Raw genomic sequence first — 19,086 nt, 5'->3', positions numbered from 1 at the left:
CAGTACTGTGTAAAAATAATTACAAAATTACAATAGGGCGTGATTATTGCCTAAGGCAATCTCTACCATCAAACCCTCTTCCAATAAACCCGCCATATAAGCAGAGTTCTAGCTGCTAAAGTCACAGCTTTTACACCTCACCTTACCTTCACCCAACCTGATTGTGGGGCCAGGAAAAGCCAGCGGCATGGGCTTGCCCAGATGGCCACCGATCCAGATAAAAACCATGGGCAACGTTGCTTCACTTCTGTGATCTATCGGGAACTGGGACATTCAACGTGATATAATATTCTTGGACAAAAAAAAAAAAAAAAAACTAGGCATGTGGTCACAATGCCAGAAAAAAGTTTTTTTTTTTTAGAAAATAAAATAGGTGTAGGTACCTATATCTAAATCTCTCGTAAACTATATCGACATTTTGTTGGCATTACCTTAGCAAACAATATTTGGGAGAAAAAGCATTTACAATGGACCTACAACGTAAACTAGCCTCACATGTAATAAGCCCCATAGGTATGTAATAAATACGAGTAACAATACAAACATGATAAAATATTACCTTCTTTATTTGAACGGTCTGCATTTTTATCAGATCTATAAGAGAGCTTTTTCTGTTGTTTTTCCGTTCCTTTTTGTTGTCTTTCCAGACTTTAAGTTGCCGGCGAAAAAAAAAGCTCACAATACATGTTGACAACGTTATAAAATGTTATATATGTATTTGAACTTAGAGCTCTTGAAAAGTGTTCTCATTTTCCGAGGGGGAAAAAAAGCAAGATACAATAAAGGGAAGAAGTTTTTTGCTCGGAAATTTTTACTTTTTAAAAATGGACAAAAAAATTCCTTCTGTCAAAAGTTTTACTTTTTCATCCTCCTCCTCCTCCTCCTCCTCCTCCTCCTCCTCCTCCTCTTTGTCTTCTTCTTCTGCTTCTTCTTACTTCTTAGCTAGTTTCTTGTCCATATTCTTCTCAAGTTTGTTTTTAACTTTGCTACTCGTATATCTTGCTTTTTCTTCATTTGATCTTCAGGAGATTGTAGGTCAGCCTCATCTTGTTTCTTAATCCCTCTTCCCTCTAATCCCATGTCCACTGCTTTTTCCTCAATTAAGAAGGAAGCGAGCGCCAAGATTTTTTTGAGTTTACCAGTAACGCATCCGTCTGATTTCAGGTCTCCTTCTTCTCCACCAGTCCCGAGCTGAGTAACAAGCAGAGATTCGAATATTTCACTCGAACCATTCCGTCCGATCATTACCAGGTGAAAGCTATGGTGGAAATAGTCAAGAAACTGAGGTGGAGCTACGTATCCATCATTTATGAGGAGTCCAACTATGGAATTAAGGTAAGAAATAGATACCTAGTTCTACTTAAGCCTGATTCACACTATAGTGCCAGTCAAGGTCCGGTCACGGTCCGGTAACGGTCCGATCAAAAGATTGAGTATTCACACTATCGTTCAAGCAACGTTCATGCTTCGGTCATTTTTCTTTCATTTCTAGTTGGTCTGAACGAAGGAATGTTGATCGTTGCTTGATCGCTGCCTATTCACACTACAGTGCCAGTCTCGCTCCGGTCACGGTCCAGTTTCGGTCCGATCAAAAAGATTCGTCGCGAGAATGTTCCAAATTTTGACTGTGAGCTGACCGTTACCGTACCTTGACTAGAACGTCTAGTGTGTACACTCGCATTTACTTGCCTTCAACAATCATTTGATCGGACCGATACCGGACCGTGACTGGACCTTGACTGGCACTATAGTGTGAATCAAGCTATTTGTTGTTGTTGATGTTTTTAAAGGTAGGTAAGCTATAAAGGTAGGTTGGAAGTAGCAATGACACACTACGCAGACTTAGTGCCTTTCCATTAGTGTACATTTAATTTTAATGTAGGCCGTGTGTCATGCCATTAGGACTAGTACACTCGAAGGTAGGTGGGTTAGGTAGGTCACAAAAAGTATTGGGATACCTATAGAATATACCTAGTTATAGATTGATAATAATGTTTCTACCAATGCCTACTTCCCAAGTACCTATACGTAACATTATCTCACAACTATTAAGTGGATATTATTACAACTTATTATCGCACTTTTAAAAGTTAGTTAGCTTAGTTGGTAGTGCGTCTGCCTTGTAAGCGCTAGGCCGCGGGTTCGATTCCCGCCCGGGGCGGATTTTATCCTGATGGGATAATGTTCGTTCTCGGAACGGCTGGCTTTCTCCTATCCTGTCTTCCTTCTCTCTTCGATTTTCGGGACGATAAGACCATAGCAGTTACAGTTCCCTCTGTCAAACCTCTTTAAAAAAAAAAGATATCTATACTTTCTTTTGCTTTGTTTAATGTGGCAGGATGCTCCAATACTATAGGTACTACTAGCTTTGTAGATCTTGTAAATAAAGTTTGATTGAACCGTAAATAAAGTGATCCATCCACCAAGACTCGTAAACAAGTCAACTCCGAGGCTTAGGTGTTAGGAGCAAACAGCTCTAAAGGATGGGTTAAGCTTGTACGATCCCACGATCCAGTCACCAACTGTGTTAATAAACTCAGCAGACAAATTTCTGAGAAGTCGATTCCATATTCCTCGTATTTATATTCAGGGGCAAGTTTCCGTTCCGAACGACCAAACTTTCTAATTGTTTCCTTTCGTATTCCGAAAGTTGTGTTTTTATTTTCTTTTCAACTAGACAAAAACTTTTGCGAACAAATTACAATAGTAATAAAATTAAGAAGAATTCGCACAACTGCTGCTCTTGACAGGGAGCAATTAAGCGAGGACTTCTTTTCTTACAGGGTAGTCTCACTGTTTGTTTGTTACGTTTAACGAGCTATTTAATTACTTGATTTTTAGCTCAAAGGCTAGTCTCACTGTTCAACTGGGTGACAAATCGCTACGGGGTGGTGACAAATCTGTAAGGTGGATTCTGGCTTGTACATTGAATACGGATACCCATACAGGTGCAAAAAAAAAAAATCATCTGGAATATTATGGTATGGAGACAAAAATTATATCTGGAGGTTGGTGGACCGAATCCAAGTCAAATTGTAAAATTTAACGAGGAGTATCTATTTGTATAAGTAGCGACATTTGTATAAGTGTATAAGTAGCGACATTTGATAGCTCAATACATCAAATCCCATTTTTGCTTTAGGCCTTTTTTAGTACCGATTTCAACTTTGCTTTTATCAAAATCATTTAAGGTATGTTTATAATTTTCATAAATTCAAATAGGTGTTAGATATGATTTTCACAGAGCTAGATTTCTAATAAGTAAATTTTCATCTACAGGAAGGTATAATTAAATGACTGTCGATATCTCAATGATTTGCCATGATTTCCAACAAGTGGATTGTCAACCTTTCTGATCAGTCCCACTGTATATTTTGTACAGAAAGCTGGAAGGTAAATGGGATGAGAACAAATAACCCCCAGGAGTTGCTTAACCTTTTCTTTCTTCTTTGTCATAAATCTTCGAGCATAAAATTCTAGCTTTTTTTTCCTTTGGAACAAAAGAAGAAGGAGGAGAGGAAGGAGAAGAAGGAGAGAAAGAAGAAGAAAAAGAAGGAGAAGGAGAAGAAGGAGAGAAAGAAAAAGAAGGAGGAGGAGGAAAAAACGACGAAAAAGAAGAAGGAGACGAAAAAAGAAGAAGAAGAAGAAGGAGGAGAAGGAGAAGTCCAAGAAGAAGAAGGAGAGGAAGGAAAGAAGAAGAAGAAGGAGGAGGAGAAGGAGAAGTCCAAGAAGAAGAAGGAGAGGAAGGAAAGAAGAAGAAGGAGGAAAGAAGAAAACAAAAACTTAATGAAGCAGAGTATGAAGGTTAAACAACCGAGAGCAATTTTCAACCAGGTGGAAGGGAAATACGTTTTTCAATTGTAGAGACAGTGTAGAGTTGTAGACTGTGTAAAGAGTGAGTTGTGAAAAACAACTACTCTTTTCAGTGAACAACTCAGTGAATGAGTCAGATCCTAACTGCGAATACCTAATAGGCATTTGAAGAGTGATTTACATTTAAATAATTATGACTCAGTGAGTAGTTTATGGAAAGCAGTAGGTAGTTCTTTTTACTTCCTCTTAATTTACTTAAAAAGTGAAAAGATGAAAAAAGTGTGAAAATACAGAAATTGTATGAACGCCGGGTAACTATTTTACATATGCAATGTGCCATGAAGTTCTGAAACACTGCTGGAAAATAAGAGACTCTTTATAGTAGGCACAATAAAATAAGACACAAAAGGAGGAGTAATAAGGAAAACATAATACCTCCGTGGCGGCAGTTTTTGGCGGAAAAAACATTGTTCCGCCCCCGGAATTGCTAGATACTTTTTTTTCCCTTCAAGTACATGCTAAAATGAAGTTATTCCCAAAGTTTCACAGAGGTATTATTTTTTTGCCCTTTTCATATTGTCGATTTTTGCTGTATTATTACCCAAACATACCCTTATACCTCTAGGTAGATAGTAGAAGGCTTCTTGAAAAAATTAAATTCCTTTTATGAATAAAATTTCACCCCAGGTTTTGAAGTAAAGGGGAAAAATGAAAAATGTTCTATACATTAATAACCGCAGAGAAATGGGATTTTTTTTTTTCAAAATTTCCCTAACTATAAAAAAAAATGCTGACTCTTTTAAGTCTTGAGATTTTTTTTTACAATTTAGGTACCTATTTATTTTTAATTATAAACTTTTATCAAAGAACTTTAAAAAAAAAAAAAAAAAAAAAAAAACTGATTGAGAAGTACAGTTTTGGACGTGAATATCTAGGTATAAAAATAAAATGCAAATATTTTATTATTTTATTTCTGATGTCCATAAATTTTTGTGATGGGATAAATTTTCTATTGCCTACATGGTATAGGTACTTATAAGAAATAATTATTAATAGAATAAAATGTTTGTATATTTGTTTAACAAAGTTTTACAAAATTTTACAAAGGTTGGGTTGGCATTACAATTTAAACTCATTATTAGATGATAAGTCATGCAAATTAATAAAAATAATATAATGTTTAATTACAAGTCTGAGCATTAAATATAAAATAATAAAATTATTAATAAAAATTACATTGTATTTTTTACCAACCCATTAATTATAACTAAAATTGTAAATAAAGATAGTAGGTATTCCCACTTTTTTCCCAATTCAATTAAATTATTCTCGTATGCAATTCAAGTGAATAGCAATGTAAATGTACCCATTGAAACCCAATGAAAAATATTTCAAGCTCCAATAACTAATTGATCATAGGTTATTATTATTTTCAATGTTTATTTTGCCAGCCTAGTTAGCTTAGTTGGTAGTGCGTCTGCCTTGTAAGCGCTAGGCCGCGGGTTCGATTCCCGCCCGGGGCGAATTTTATCCTGATGGGATAATGTTCGTTCTCGGAACGGCTGGCTTTCTCCTATCCTGTCTGTCTTCCTTCTCTCTTCGATTTCGGGACGATAAGACCATAGAAGTTACAGTTCCCTCTGTCAAACCTCTTTAAAAAAAAAAAAAAAAAAAAATGTTTATTTTACCTACATTTCAAATTTATTTTAAAGTGCGGAGTTTTTTTTCCTGATATTGAGTATTTTTCATTAGTTTTTATACAGTCAAAACGTTAGCCATGTGCATTTTGATGTGAGCAACAAAATAAATGGAGGTACATCTACTCTGGAAATGACAAATGACAAAAGTTAGGCGAAACACAGCCATATGAGAAATGAAGGGATACCTACCACAGGAAATGTTTCAGTCTGGAGGTGCATGAAAGGTTGAAAATTGGATTCGGGAATATTGTATGGGCAACCTTAAACGTTGGATTTTTTTTTTTTTTTTTTTAATTATTGGAGGGAAAGCTCCACTAAATACCAGTAGGTATTTGGGAAAATATTCTGGATCGAGCTTAAAACTCAGTACTGTACCTATAGTTCAAACTACAATTCAGCTTATTATAAATATATCTATGCTGTCTCCTCGAAACAGGTCGAGTAGGTTGTAACACATCACATACATGCTTTCACCTCAGTCTTCTCTCACTCTCTATTCGTCAATGGTAAAGTCATCATCTTGCCCAAATTGATTTCATTAGAATCTATTTCCAAGCCAATCTTAGGCAGACCAGCGGTAATGTCAGCCTCAATGCCGCACTCATTCTGTCCTCTAACAATCCGAAACAGACCATTCTCTCCCCAGTTGGTATTGAACGAGTTGGCCACCAGCCAGTACTTCACCACACTCGACGTTCCTTCTCCCAGAGGTTCTTGTCCCCAACCAATGATTCGGATGGCATGCTCGCCCAATGGACCGCCCGCAACGTGCTTGTAGATTCCTGAGGAAAATATGTTGGATTAAGATTAGTCCTGGGTTTGATCGCGTCTGAGGAATTTCCTCTCATATAGAGTCCTTTCAGACTAACAGTAGGTTACTATTACTACCAAATATTACTGACATTGCTGGGATTAAATTCTCGAACAAGATTGAGGATAAAATTTCATACATCGACTGGGATTGAACCCACACCTGAGCGCCCTCCTAAATATGTATCAGGAGAATATAGGCAATAGGCCAAGAAAATTCAGAAAATAATAATAAGAAAGCACTAAAATAATAATAGGTACCTGTCTTATAAAGGATCATGTCAGCATAAATAGTCATGGATCCTTCTACGGGACCATGCCTGAAGATCTCTCTCATGATAGTTTCCTCATTTGCAGGCAAGGAGTAAGCGATACGACCTGTGAACAAAGGCAACCATTATTCAATGAACAAAGTGAGTTCAGAATTTTAGCTTGGCGATTTCCATGAGGTTTAACTGTTTTATTTTAGATCAAGAAACAGAACTACACACAAAAATATATTTTAACCAATCAATTAATTTAATAATAATAAAATTAAAAATTATGGATTTGAAAATGAGATGTAAATCTACATGGAAAACCTCCAGGAATGGACTACCAATCTAACATAAATAAAGTTCTTTTGAAGTCACCATGAGACTGTAAATCCGGGTGAATTTCTTACCAAAGTTAAGATCATCTTCATAAGACACATCGTATCCTGGTTGGCATTTCCGAATGCATTCGGGTGTGTTCGGCTCATTAGCTTGACAAGATGAGCGGCTCCCGTTCATGTAACGCTCACACGGTATTTCGTATGGACGGCAACCCTGTAAAGGTTGTAGGGGAATCATGCAAAGTTTGGCAACCCTGTATAAAGTTGAATAAGAAGGCACGGTTGGTCACAGTAGTAACGCGCTTGCTTGCCATGCAGAAGGTCCCGGGTTCAAATCCCACCATCGACAAAAAATTTGTACTCGTTTTTCGATTGCAAATATTTCAACGGGTTACCAGTTCGGCCATGCCTTTTCCACAAGTTTGGCCATGCCTCGGGATGAACTAGAGGGATTCCGGAGCGAAGCGACGGAATTCAGCTAGTAGACAATAAGAACGAAATGAAAAAGAAAATACAAAATCACTATCTTGAAAATAACACTGAAATATGAAAAATTAATTAAATCAAGAACACCTTACATAATAAGAAGAAGTTATGGTCCAGAAGTACTTACAGGGATGATGAAGAATATGTTTGTAATATTTTCGGACTGGTTCAACACTTCAGCCAGTCCGATTTGATATTCGAAGATTCATTCTCCATCTGAATTTGATTTTGAATCGAAAAATAAATTTGCTCTGATTTTGCATCTGATTTGTCTTCTAAATATTATAATGTTAAGAACTGTTTTTCCTCTTCTATTACTGCTCTTCTGAACCCAATACCTATTCAATTTGTCTGGATGACAGCATTTTTTTAGACGGACATCTCATAACTGTTGGTCCAAAGTGAGTTTTAATTTTTAACTTGAAAATTTTCACTGCTCTAGCTGTTAGTATAATACACAACGATTCTATTTGCAAACCAAAAAAATCTTCAACTTGTCAAAGATTTTTACGTCAAACCCAGTTTGAACGTGTAAACACCTGTTCAGTCCATACCTCAAGCCTCCCGTCAGTCCTCACTCAGTTTTTGCGATAGCAACAGTGTTTTTCTAATTAAAACTTGAGAGAACGGAGCACACACAGACACAGAACAGGCAAGTGACAAGGCGAGAATTATCACAAGACTGAGGTTTGTGCAAACTGGGACTGAACGTTTGGACGCGAGCTGATTTCTGTCACACTGGACTGCAGTCCGGGACTGAGCGTCTAAACGGCCCATTATACTCGTACTTAGTTCTACATCTCGATCCATGAATTAGTAATGAGAGAAGTTAGTATAATGGAAGCTCACATGGATTATGGACCACCCTGAAATTTAGGGGTTTTCCTACTTTTTGTGCCTTTTCTTGCATACCTTTCCTAGTTTCACTTTTTCACCGCCATTTTACCAAATAAAATGATACCTACTTTTACCCTCGTAATGTTTGAAACTCCGACTTGAAACTTGTATTCCCTATAAACCACAGACACTTGGGGGATAAGGGAAGGCGAAGAAGAAATGAGGCAAAACAAGGAAGAGGAAAGGGAGGGAGAGAGGATGGGAATAGGATGAGATGGAGATTGAAGAAGTAGATAGAGGAAAGCGTGTTGAATATTTATAACTTTTATAAGACATGCCTATAGTATCTATAAATTACCAATTTTATTATTAGAACTTTATTACTCTTTGATCGTCACCTCCTATAGCGTAGTGGTCACTGCGCTCGCCTTGCACGCGGGAGACCCGGGTTCGATTCCCGGCGGGGTCAAGAAATTTGTATCATGCAAATGATTGATTCCGTGACTGGCTGTTGCGGGGCCCACTCAGCCTCGTGAGGAAAATGAGTAGCTATGACATATAAATGCGCATAGCGACCGGTGCCAGCATGGTAGGTAAACATCGGATTTTAGGATTATTGAGATATTGGGAAAATCCTACAAATGCTGCAGTGAGCACCAAAGTTGTGACATAAACATAATAACACAAAGAAACAGCATTTACATTGTAATAATAAAGGAAGGACGGACTAAAAATTGCGATTTACCCAGAGGGCCATCGAGAGATGTATTTTGGGAATTACTAGGATCATGGGCGTATCCAGCATCGGGTTTGGGGGGGGGGGAGGCCGCGGTTAACGGGTGGGACGCCCCTGTTCACTTTGAACGGAACTGTCAAGAAATGGAAGATCTAGAGAAAAAACATGATACGTTTAATATGCACAAGAAAGTGAAAGAAGTAATGAACATACGTAATAGCTCAGGGACAGATCTAGAAGATAAAGATGGAAAGCTAATTATAACAATGGAAGAGAGATTAAAAACATGGGAAGAGTACATCATGGAATTATTTCAAGATAGTAGAGAAGATGTGGAATTGGGTGTCATAAATACTGGCCCACCTATCAGCATGTTTGAACTGGATAAAGCCATTAAAAATTCAAAAAACAAAAAGGCGACTGGACCCGATAACATTCCTGCAGAAGTAATAAAGCTGTTTGAATTCAGAAGTAAACAGACACTCCTTAATCTATTCAATGCTATCTACAACACGGGAATTATACCAATGGACTGGTTGAAATCCACCTTCGTAACCATTCCCAAAAAACTCAATGCAAGGAAGTGTAACGAATATAGAACAATAAGCTTGATGTCTCATGTACTGAAAATTTTCCTACGAATTCTCCACAGCAGATTGTACAGCAAAATTGAAGACAATATCGGAGATACTCAGTTTGGCTTTCGCAACAACTTGGGCACAAGGGAAGCACTGTTCAGCCTGCAAGTTCTTGTTCAGAAATGTAGAGATTTGAACCACCCTGTATACATGTGCTTTATTGATTTTGAAAAAGCCTTTGATAAAGTTAAACATACTAGTCTAATTAACATCCTAAAAGAAATAAATATTGACGATAAAGATCTACGCATAATCAAGAACTTGTACTTTGGACAGAATGCAAATGTAAGGGTAGGTTTAAATGTCACAGAGGATATCAACATCAAAAGAGGAGTGCGACAAGGCTGCTTGCTTTCCCCAATGCTTTTCAACATATATTCAGAATACATCTTTAAAGAGGCACTGGAGGGAGTAAACTGTGGAATACAGATTGAAACAGAAGAAGGCATACACATCATTAACAATCTCAGGTATGCAGATGACACGGTTCTTATAGCGGAAACCCAACAACAACTGCAAGTCCTTATCGACAAAATCGTCAACGCCTGCGAAAAATATGGTCTGAAACTTAACACCAAGAAAACAAAATACATGATTGTATCGAGAAAAGCTGTGCGCACTTCATCAGCCAAAGCGTACGGAGTTGAGCTAGAAAGAACAAGTGGGATCACTTACCTGGGATGTTATGTAAATGATAACTGGAATGCAGAAAAAGAAGTTAGAATCAGAATTGAAAAAGCAAGAGCAACCTTTGTTAAAATGAAAAAAGTCCTGTGTTCTAGAAGCATAAACTTAGACCTGAGATTGAGGTTGGTTAACTGCTACATCTTCTCTATTCTTCTATACGGAGCAGAAAGCTGGACCCTAACTGACACATTACTCAAAAAATTTCAATCCTTCGAAATGTGGGTCTATAGAAGAATGCTTCGTGTGAGTTGGGTAGATAAAGTGACCAACGTGGAGATCCTCAATCGACTGAAGAAAACAACTGAAATTGTTAAAACAATAAAGACTAGAAAGCTTCAATATCTTGGACATATATCGAGACACCCAGATAAATATGGTATACTGCTTCGTATTCTTAAGGGGAAAGTTAAGGGGAGTAGGGGAAGAGGTAGAAAAAGGAAATCATGGATGCAAAATCTTAGAGAATGGTTCCAGGAATCTAATTCAACGCTGTTTGCTAAAGTGGTGGATAATAATGATTTAGCCAATTTGATCGCCAACGTCCAGTAATGGACATGGCACACTAAGAAGAAGAAGAAGGTATTTATTCTTGATTTCACTGGACACCATTTTCCAACATCATGAAACAATGCAATTATATCTTCATGAAACAATGCACTATATCTACCTCTATCTTGTTGCTGTTTTGCTCGAAGCGTTTTGAAGCTTTCTCGGAATGAAAATGCAAATCACGAAACATCATGAAAGTTCCGGATAAAACTTGATGTGAATTCCGGGAAATGCTTTCCAATTCTTTGAAAAGTTGTCCAGGTCAGAAACTTGTTCAGAATGCATTACCAAATTTCCGTCACCCTTAGGTTATTAAAGTGATAATTATAATTAATCTATTATGTACCTAATATCTATAAATAATAATCCAGGTATATTTTACATACACGAAGCCTAAACTCGATATTTATACGAACTCTTTAACGAACTGTCATCGTAGACAGGAACTCTAAACCAAGGTTCATTTGGAGATGCTGCAATATGAGGGTGCAGTCCCTGTAACTATTGGTCCTTTACATACATTTGGTATCGGATTTTTCTTCTAAAATCAACATATTATTCTTCTTAGGTTCAACACCTCTCACAGCTTTCTGGCATCTCGAGCAAAACGCAAAAAAATCAGCGGATATGTTGCTTAAATTTCCTCTGTGCAATATTAAAACAATGTTCCAGGAACTACCGTCATTTCCACGGGGTCTCTAAGAGATTCAAAAGTAGGTCATAAGATGAGACTTAAGGAACGTACATTTGTTCATCACATCAATTGAGAAGCATACGTCATACCGACGTACAATTGAATCGTACATATTTTATTGTATACCTGTTTCATTCATTCCCTTTGAGCTTGAAATAAAAAAATCGACAGTAGAGAAAAAGTATCATTTCCCAGTGGAGTGCGATGTTGTAATCAAATTGTTTTCCTGGTGAATACGCATTAAGTGTACCATGGAGACACCCTTCCCCTCTCCCTCCTCCCTTCACGTTTCCACCTCCCCTCCATTTCCCTTCCCTCCACCTCCCCCCCTCTCCCAAACTCCTAGGTAGGTATAGAGGAATGGGACTTTCCTTTTTTCTCTCCTCGTAAGCAATTTGCCGAAATGACAATCAGACCGCAACAAACCCGCGTGAGAAAATCAAAAGCCAAGAGAATCAGAAAAGGGAAATTCGCAACTTGGCGATTTGTAATTTTTTTGGCATAATAAATAGATAATTAAGTAGGTAATTACGTAGGTATGTGAATTCTTGAATTCTTCAGTGAATTGCAAAGAGAATTTTTTTTTTTTTTATCTTGTATCTTGAGAACGAAGACGGGATAGGAGAAAGCCATCAACCTCTTCGAGAACGAACCTTCTCCCTTGAGGACAAAGTTCGCCCTGGACGGAATTCGAACCCTCGATCTAGCGCTTACAAGACAGGCGCGAAATGGCTCAAACTAAACTAGACTGGCTCCACCAAAGTTCAAGTCGGTAGGTACCCACATACTAGTATGTGGTACACATTTACGTGGTAGGTAATACACAATTACGTAAACATATGAAAGAAGTTGTACCTACACCTACATAGGTACATCTTTTATTAACATGAATCGCATGAAAGCTTTGACGCTCGGCATAGCATTTTATTATTCAGGTTCTTGCTTCTGGTATAAATATTTAAATTTTATCTTTTGATAAAAATGAGATGAAAGGAAATTCAATTTGTTCTTTTCTCTCTCTCTCTCTCTCTCTCTCTCTCTCTCTCTCTCTCTCTCTCTCTCTCTCTCTCTCTCTCTCTCTCTCCATGTTGCACTGAATTTTTTTTATTCACTTCCGGAGGTACCTCCCTCTTGTTTGTGTTTTGAAAGTGATTACAATAATTACCTAATACCTACCTATCTAGCCAGCCATGTTGAATAGTTAGCACATCTGATACCTACATACTACATAGGTACCTAGTTATACCTACCTACTCTACATACATAATACATAGGTACCTAGTTATACCTACCTACTCTACATACATACTACATAGGTACCTAGTTATACCTACCTATTCTACATAGTACATAGGTACTTTTGCCTGGGATTTTAAAAAAGAGATGAATCAGCACCTTTTTGTTTTTACTGATCGCTAAAATCTCCATAAGAAATACACAGAGTGCAGAGACTGCGGGAGAGAAAACTTTTCCTCGCTCGCCTAAAATGTACCCATTGAAACCCAATGAAAAATATTTCAAGCTCCAATAACTAATTGATCATAGGTTATTATTATTTTCAATGTTTATTTTACCTACATTTCAAATTTATTTTAAAGTGCGGAGTTTTTTTTCCTGATATTGAGTATTTTTCATTAGTTTTTATACAGTCAAAACGTTAGCCATGTGCATTTTGATGTGAGCAACAAAATAAATGGAGGTACATCTACTCTGGAAATGACAAATGACAAAAGTTAGGCGAAACACAGCCATATGAGAAATGAAGGGATACCTACCACAGGAAATGTTTCAGTCTGGAGGTGCATGAAAGGTTGAAAATTGGATTCGGGAATATTGTATGGGCAACCTTAAACGTTGGATTTTTTTTTTTTTTTTTTAATTATTGGAGGGTAAGCTCCACTAAATACCAGTAGGTATTTGGGAAAATATTCTGGATCGAGCTTAAAACTTACCTACGTACCTATAGTTCAAACTACAATTCAGCTTATTATAAATATATCTATGCTGTCTCCTCGAAACAGGTCGAGTAGGTTGTAACACATCACATACATGCTTTCACCTCAGTCTTCTCTCACTCTCTATTCGTCAATGGTAAAGTCATCATCTTGCCCAAATTGATTTCATTAGAATCTATTTCCAAGCCAATCTTAGGCAGACCAGCGGTAATGTCAGCCTCAATGCCGCACTCATTCTGTCCTCTAACAATCCGAAACAGACCATTCTCTCCCCAGTTGGTATTGAACGAGTTGGCCACCAGCCAGTACTTCACCACACTCGACGTTCCTTCTCCCAGAGGTTCTTGTCCCCAACCAATGATTCGGATGGCATGCTCGCCCAATGGACCGCCCGCAACGTGCTTGTAGATTCCTGAGGAAAATATGTTGGATTAAGATTAGTCCTGGGTTTGATCGCGTCTGAGGAATTTCCTCTCATATAGAGTCCTTTCAGACTAACAGTAGGTTACTATTACTACCAAATATTACTGACATTGCTGGGATTAAATTCTCGAACAAGATTGAGGATAAAATTTCATACATCGACTGGGATTGAACCCACACCTGAGCGCCCTCCTAAATATGTATCAGGAGAATATAGGCAATAGGCCAAGAAAATTCAGAAAATAATAATAAGAAAGCACTAAAATAATAATAGGTACCTGTCTTATAAAGGATCATGTCAGCATAAATAGTCATGGATCCTTCTACGGGACCATGCCTGAAGATCTCTCTCATGATAGTTTCCTCATTTGCAGGCAAGGAGTAAGCGATACGACCTGTGAACAAAGGCAACCATTATTCAATGAACAAAGTGAGTTCAGAATTTTAGCTTGGCGATTTCCATGAGGTTTAACTGTTTTATTTTAGATCAAGAAACAGAACTACACACAAAAATATATTTTAACCAATCAATTAATTTAATAATAATAAAATTAAAAATTATGGATTTGAAAATGAGATGTAAATCTACATGGAAAACCTCCAGGAATGGACTACCAATCTAACATAAATAAAGTTCTTTTGAAGTCACCATGAGACTGTAAATCCGGGTGAATTTCTTACCAAAGTTAAGATCATCTTCATAAGACACATCGTATCCTGGTTGGCATTTCCGAATACATTCGGGTGTGTTCGGCTCATTATCTTGACAAGATGAATGGCTCCCGTTCATGTAACGCTCACACGGTATTTCGTATGGACGGCAACCCTGTAAAGGTTGTAGGGGAATCATGCAAAGTTTGGCAACCCTGTATAAAGTTGAATAAGAAGGCACGGTTGGTCACAGTAGTAACGCGCTTGCTTGCCATGCAGAAGGTCCCGGGTTCAAATCCCACCATCGACAAAAAATTTGTACTCGTTTTTCGATTGCAAATATTTCAACGGGTTACCTCCTGGTGTTCTCGTGTTGACCCAGCACCTAAATGGGAAGTATTGTGTCTCTTCTCGCCCATCTGATGAGAGGCATACTACGGGATAGGCATGCTACGACACAGACCACATGCGTCTAATGTAGCAGGGGGCACGGTTGGTCCAGTGGTAACGTGCTTGCTTGCCATGCAGAAGGTCCCGGGTTCGAATCCCACCATCGACAAAAGTTTGTACTCGTTTTTCGATTGCAAATATTTCAACGGGTTACTTTCTGGTGTTCTCGTGTTGACCCAGCACCTAAATGGGAAGTATTGTGTCTCTTCTCGCCCATCTGATGAGAGGCATACTACGGGATAGGCATGCTACGACACAGACCACATGCGTCTAATGTAGCAGGTGGTTCATTACTACGAAATAAAAACGGCGGTGAACACTCTTTTTTTTTTTTTTTTTTTTTTTTAAGGCGCCTTGGCCCCCAACAGAGACACATTTAACCTTTACCCCCACATTAAAGACATATTGTAGGTAATAGGCTAGTAGGTATGTACGATTATTTCATAGGAAGGTAAATTGGTTTTACTTAAAGCTTTTGACGGTGTGTTCCACCCTAAGTTCAATCCAACTCGAAACGCCTACCTGTTTGGACGCATAAGTTCCCCCCGATACAATTCCAGTGGTCACCCAGTATTTCCAAGCCTTGCCGTGAAATCCACCTTGACACCCGTTTCCACAATCCTTACAGCAAGATACCAGGTCATCTGATGAAAGTCGGACATGTCTCTTCCCTCTTGAAGCTATGCAGACCCGATCTGACATGGCTTCCACAGCACCCAATGCCTACAGGGAAAGGAAAGTAATGCTGACCCGAATATACAGGTCGATCTGACTCGACGTTAAGACATATTGTGGGTCGGATCCGACCATTCCATAAAAGCCGGGTTTTTAAGACGTATGCTAGGGGGAACGTTCTGGGACTTGAACGGCAGATGTGAGTATTCTTAGGCTAGCCACTCACTATCAGGTAAACATGACAGGCGGACCTGACGAGGTGTACCTGTCAGGTCTACCTGATAGTGAGTGGCTGGCCTTATTTAGTCACCATATCACCACACCGCCAGTAAGAATATTTCAACGTCATTTGCCTTAGAGTCATCTGAACAGACAGTGGGATTCGAGTCATCAATCAAACCATCAAACAGAAACAAACAAAGACTCTGTTGAACCACATTCACACGGGCATACAAACGTGCATGGTAGTTAGTGGCACATTATACATTATGTTTACACGGGTCAGGTGGTATTGAACTTTGTTTAAACAGGGTCCACAACTCACAAGTTTGATATAGGTATTGCAATTTGCAAGACAATCATTGTCACCAGAAAATGTCTTGAGGGTAACGTTTCTTTGAAAGGAGATCCAAATGGTAAGTATTAATATTTTCCAGAACTTTCAATTTTGAAAATTGAAAGTTCTGGAAAATATAAATACCTTTTGGTTCTCCTTTCATAGTTGACCCACAAAGATTATTCTCAATTGAATGAGATCACAACCCTCAGGAAGTGAATGTAATTGAAGTGAAAATAAATGAATATTTGCAAGATATCAATTTCAGGATATTTTCCCAAATGGTTACCAGTCAGCAGTCATAGTTGATTGCTATGAAAACTATATTGATTGGAAAATACATTTGCCAAATGAAATAGTTCCTACTTGGTTATATTTTGGGACGATAAGACCTTGGTAGGTACAGTTCCCTCTATCAAATCTCTTCAAAGAAAAGGCCCACTCAGAAACAGGGTCACTCACCCATCCGGAGCCACAAGATCCCTGGTCCCTAATTTCCTGGATAGTGGGACAGTATGGCCAATTAATCCGGGCATCAAACCCTTCCGGTAATTCTTCCAATGGGTCGGATAATTGTACCAGGAGAGGGAGTCGGTTCTGAGGAAGTTTGGAGTCCGGATGGACACCCATACGCATCTCCAACTCAGACAGGGTTAGTTTGGACAGGGCATTCTTTTCGGCCTGAAAAAGGACACGTATTCTTTCATACACTATTTATTTAACCCTGATGTACACAAATTATTGTAAGGACATGGATAGCTTTGGAACCATTTTAAGGAGTTCTCTCTAACACCATAGAAAGGAAGTTTAGGAAGGAGTATAGAGTGGTCAACTCGGTCAAATGCCTTTGAAAGGTCGCAAAAGACGCCGTTAGAATGGTTTCGCGAGCTTTGACTGAGGTCCAGATCCTTCAAGAAGGTAGCCACCGCATCGGCCGTAGATTTACCTGCCTTAAATCCGAACTGCTTGTCATTCAACATATTTTCTCCTTGAAGATGAAAGTAGAGTCTGAAGTTGACAAGCTTTTCTAGGATCTTAGAGAAATCACTGAGAAGGGAAATAGGGCGGTAATTGCCGACTTCAGTGGTAGCTCCCTTCTTGAAGATCGGAGAAACAAAAGAGGTCTTGAATAGCAACGAGTGTCCATGATAAAGTAAGTCTAGCCCTTTCTGATAGATAGCAAGAAGCTGTTTCAATAGGCTCAAGGAAAAGCATTAATGACATCTATGTCTTACTTACTACCCAAAATGATTGAACAGAGTTGATATAGTTGATGAAATCGTCTGTATCAGGGATCCAATCGATGTCAGTGGAGTCACCGTTGGTAACGCCCAAGTACCGATAGAAGAGATTACTAATCAGCAACAGGCTTGAAAGAAACAGTGCAACATTGCAAGTACTTGATCCTTTGTACGCGGGGACGTAGTGATACAAAGGTACTTTGAAAATCATATTGAACATTCTCGGGCCGAAGTGCTAGATTAGAACCAAAACTAAGCAATCTTTGTACGAAGGGGAATCGGACAAAAATTAAAATTCCGTCAAACGAAGGACTGCAAAAAGCTGGTCAATTAATCACTAGAATATTGAAAAACTGTATCACTTGAAAAAATAAGATCACTTTAAAAAAATCACAATTAGGTAATTTCATGAAGATACTTTCATACTCTGATGTTTTTTTTTTTTTTTCCAAGACAAAAGGCTACATACCCATGATAGAAAATTATATAATATCAGAATTTATGGAAATGAGTTATTTAACATGAAAAAAGGTAGGTAGTAACCTATCTATAATTATTAACATCAAAAAATCCGAATGTTACTCTAAAATTCAGTGACTAGGTAGTTGAATTGTAAGAATAATAACTGAAAAATCTTTCTTTCATCCTTTCTTTCTTTTTAAATCTTTCTTTGAAAAATCGAATACATAATATAAACCTATTATGTACCTAACTTACGTTGTTATCATTTTTCTTATCAGTTGATTTTAAAATGGCCCCGGTGTATTTTAAACAATGACTGTCAACTGTTAACATCACAGGGTTAGAAATACCTTTAAAATGACTGTAAGTGGAAGAAGAAGAAGAATAAGAAGGAGAAAAAGACGAAGAAGAAGAAAAAGACGAAGAAGAAGAAAAAGACGAAGAAGAAAGAGGCAATAAAGGAGAAAATGTAGAGAAGATCATTGGTTAAAGAGAAGCTTTGTGGAAGATGATGTTGTTTGTAATTGGATAACTAGGCTAGGCTGTAGACAATATTACGTTCATAGTCCATAAAGAGACTGATCCACTAATTCCACTATTATTCGTAGTTAGCTATTAGTTGGAGATTTAGCGGTTGGTAAACTGTTTCATCTGGCTCTCATGAATCACAGTGACAAAGTGTTTTGCCTGTGAGTTTAGTCCAAGTAAAATTTTCTTTTGACTCCTTTGTACCGGACTGAGACTAGTACAATCTTAAGGATCTGTAAGCAGACTAATCAGTGATGTGGAAGGGACATACAAAGCTAGCTAGATGCAGGGTGGAAATTGACATCTGGATATGGAGAAGCTACATATAAGTATCAAATTCCATCATTACTAAAGGGTCTACCAGAGGAGCTTAAAAGAATCTCATATTATAAGAACGAGATCCATTCACTCATTCACATTTCATAGTTCACACACTGATCGCTCTATCTCTAGAACCACAACACCTAGAAAGCTGAAATTTGGTAGGAATATTCCCACCCCGGTGTATTTTAAACAATGACTGTCAACTGTTAACATCACAGGGTTAGAAATACCTTTAAAATGACTGTAAGTGGAAGAAGAAGATGAAGGTGAAGAAGA

At 38.0% G+C, this 19,086-nt stretch overlaps 2 protein-coding genes across 3 annotated transcripts in view; one reads left to right on the top strand and one right to left on the bottom strand.

Annotated features, from left to right (window-relative positions):
- Nucleotides 1-378: 378 nt before the first annotated feature.
- LOC103513563 (vomeronasal type-2 receptor 116-like) overlaps nt 379-19,086 on the top strand; it is a 45,057-nt gene continuing 26,349 nt past the window's right edge. The window contains exons 1-2 of the mRNA XM_026826723.1: nt 379-513; nt 1,165-1,335. Coding sequence (XP_026682524.1) covers nt 1,261-1,335 — 75 coding nt within the window. The 5' untranslated portion in view covers nt 379-513; nt 1,165-1,260. The remainder of the gene's footprint in view (nt 514-1,164; nt 1,336-19,086) is intronic.
- LOC103513554 (cathepsin B-like) lies at nt 5,987-18,068 on the bottom strand. Of its 2 annotated transcripts, none has more exons than XM_008478397.2 (6): nt 17,495-18,068; nt 16,718-16,936; nt 15,547-15,747; nt 6,988-7,132; nt 6,585-6,701; nt 5,987-6,295 (listed from the first exon to the last, which is right to left on the bottom strand). In XM_008478397.2, the coding sequence occupies exons 1-6, from the start codon at nt 17,714-17,716 to the stop codon at nt 6,000-6,002; spliced, it is 1,200 nt and encodes a 399-aa protein (XP_008476619.1). In that variant the 5' UTR covers nt 17,717-18,068; the 3' UTR covers nt 5,987-5,999. The 2 variants fall into 2 exon arrangements, with proteins under 2 accessions (XP_008476619.1, XP_008476618.1); XM_008478396.2 differs by lacking the exons at nt 5,987-6,295; nt 6,585-6,701; nt 6,988-7,132 and adding exons at nt 13,203-13,912; nt 14,202-14,318; nt 14,605-14,749 and having other exon boundaries at nt 17,495-18,066.

This window comes from Diaphorina citri, unplaced genomic scaffold (assembly GCF_000475195.1).
Source record: "Diaphorina citri unplaced genomic scaffold, Diaci psyllid genome assembly version 1.1 scaffold986, whole genome shotgun sequence".
Classification (NCBI taxonomy): domain Eukaryota; kingdom Metazoa; phylum Arthropoda; class Insecta; order Hemiptera; family Psyllidae; genus Diaphorina; species Diaphorina citri.
This window is presented reverse-complemented; position numbering and strand designations above follow the sequence as displayed.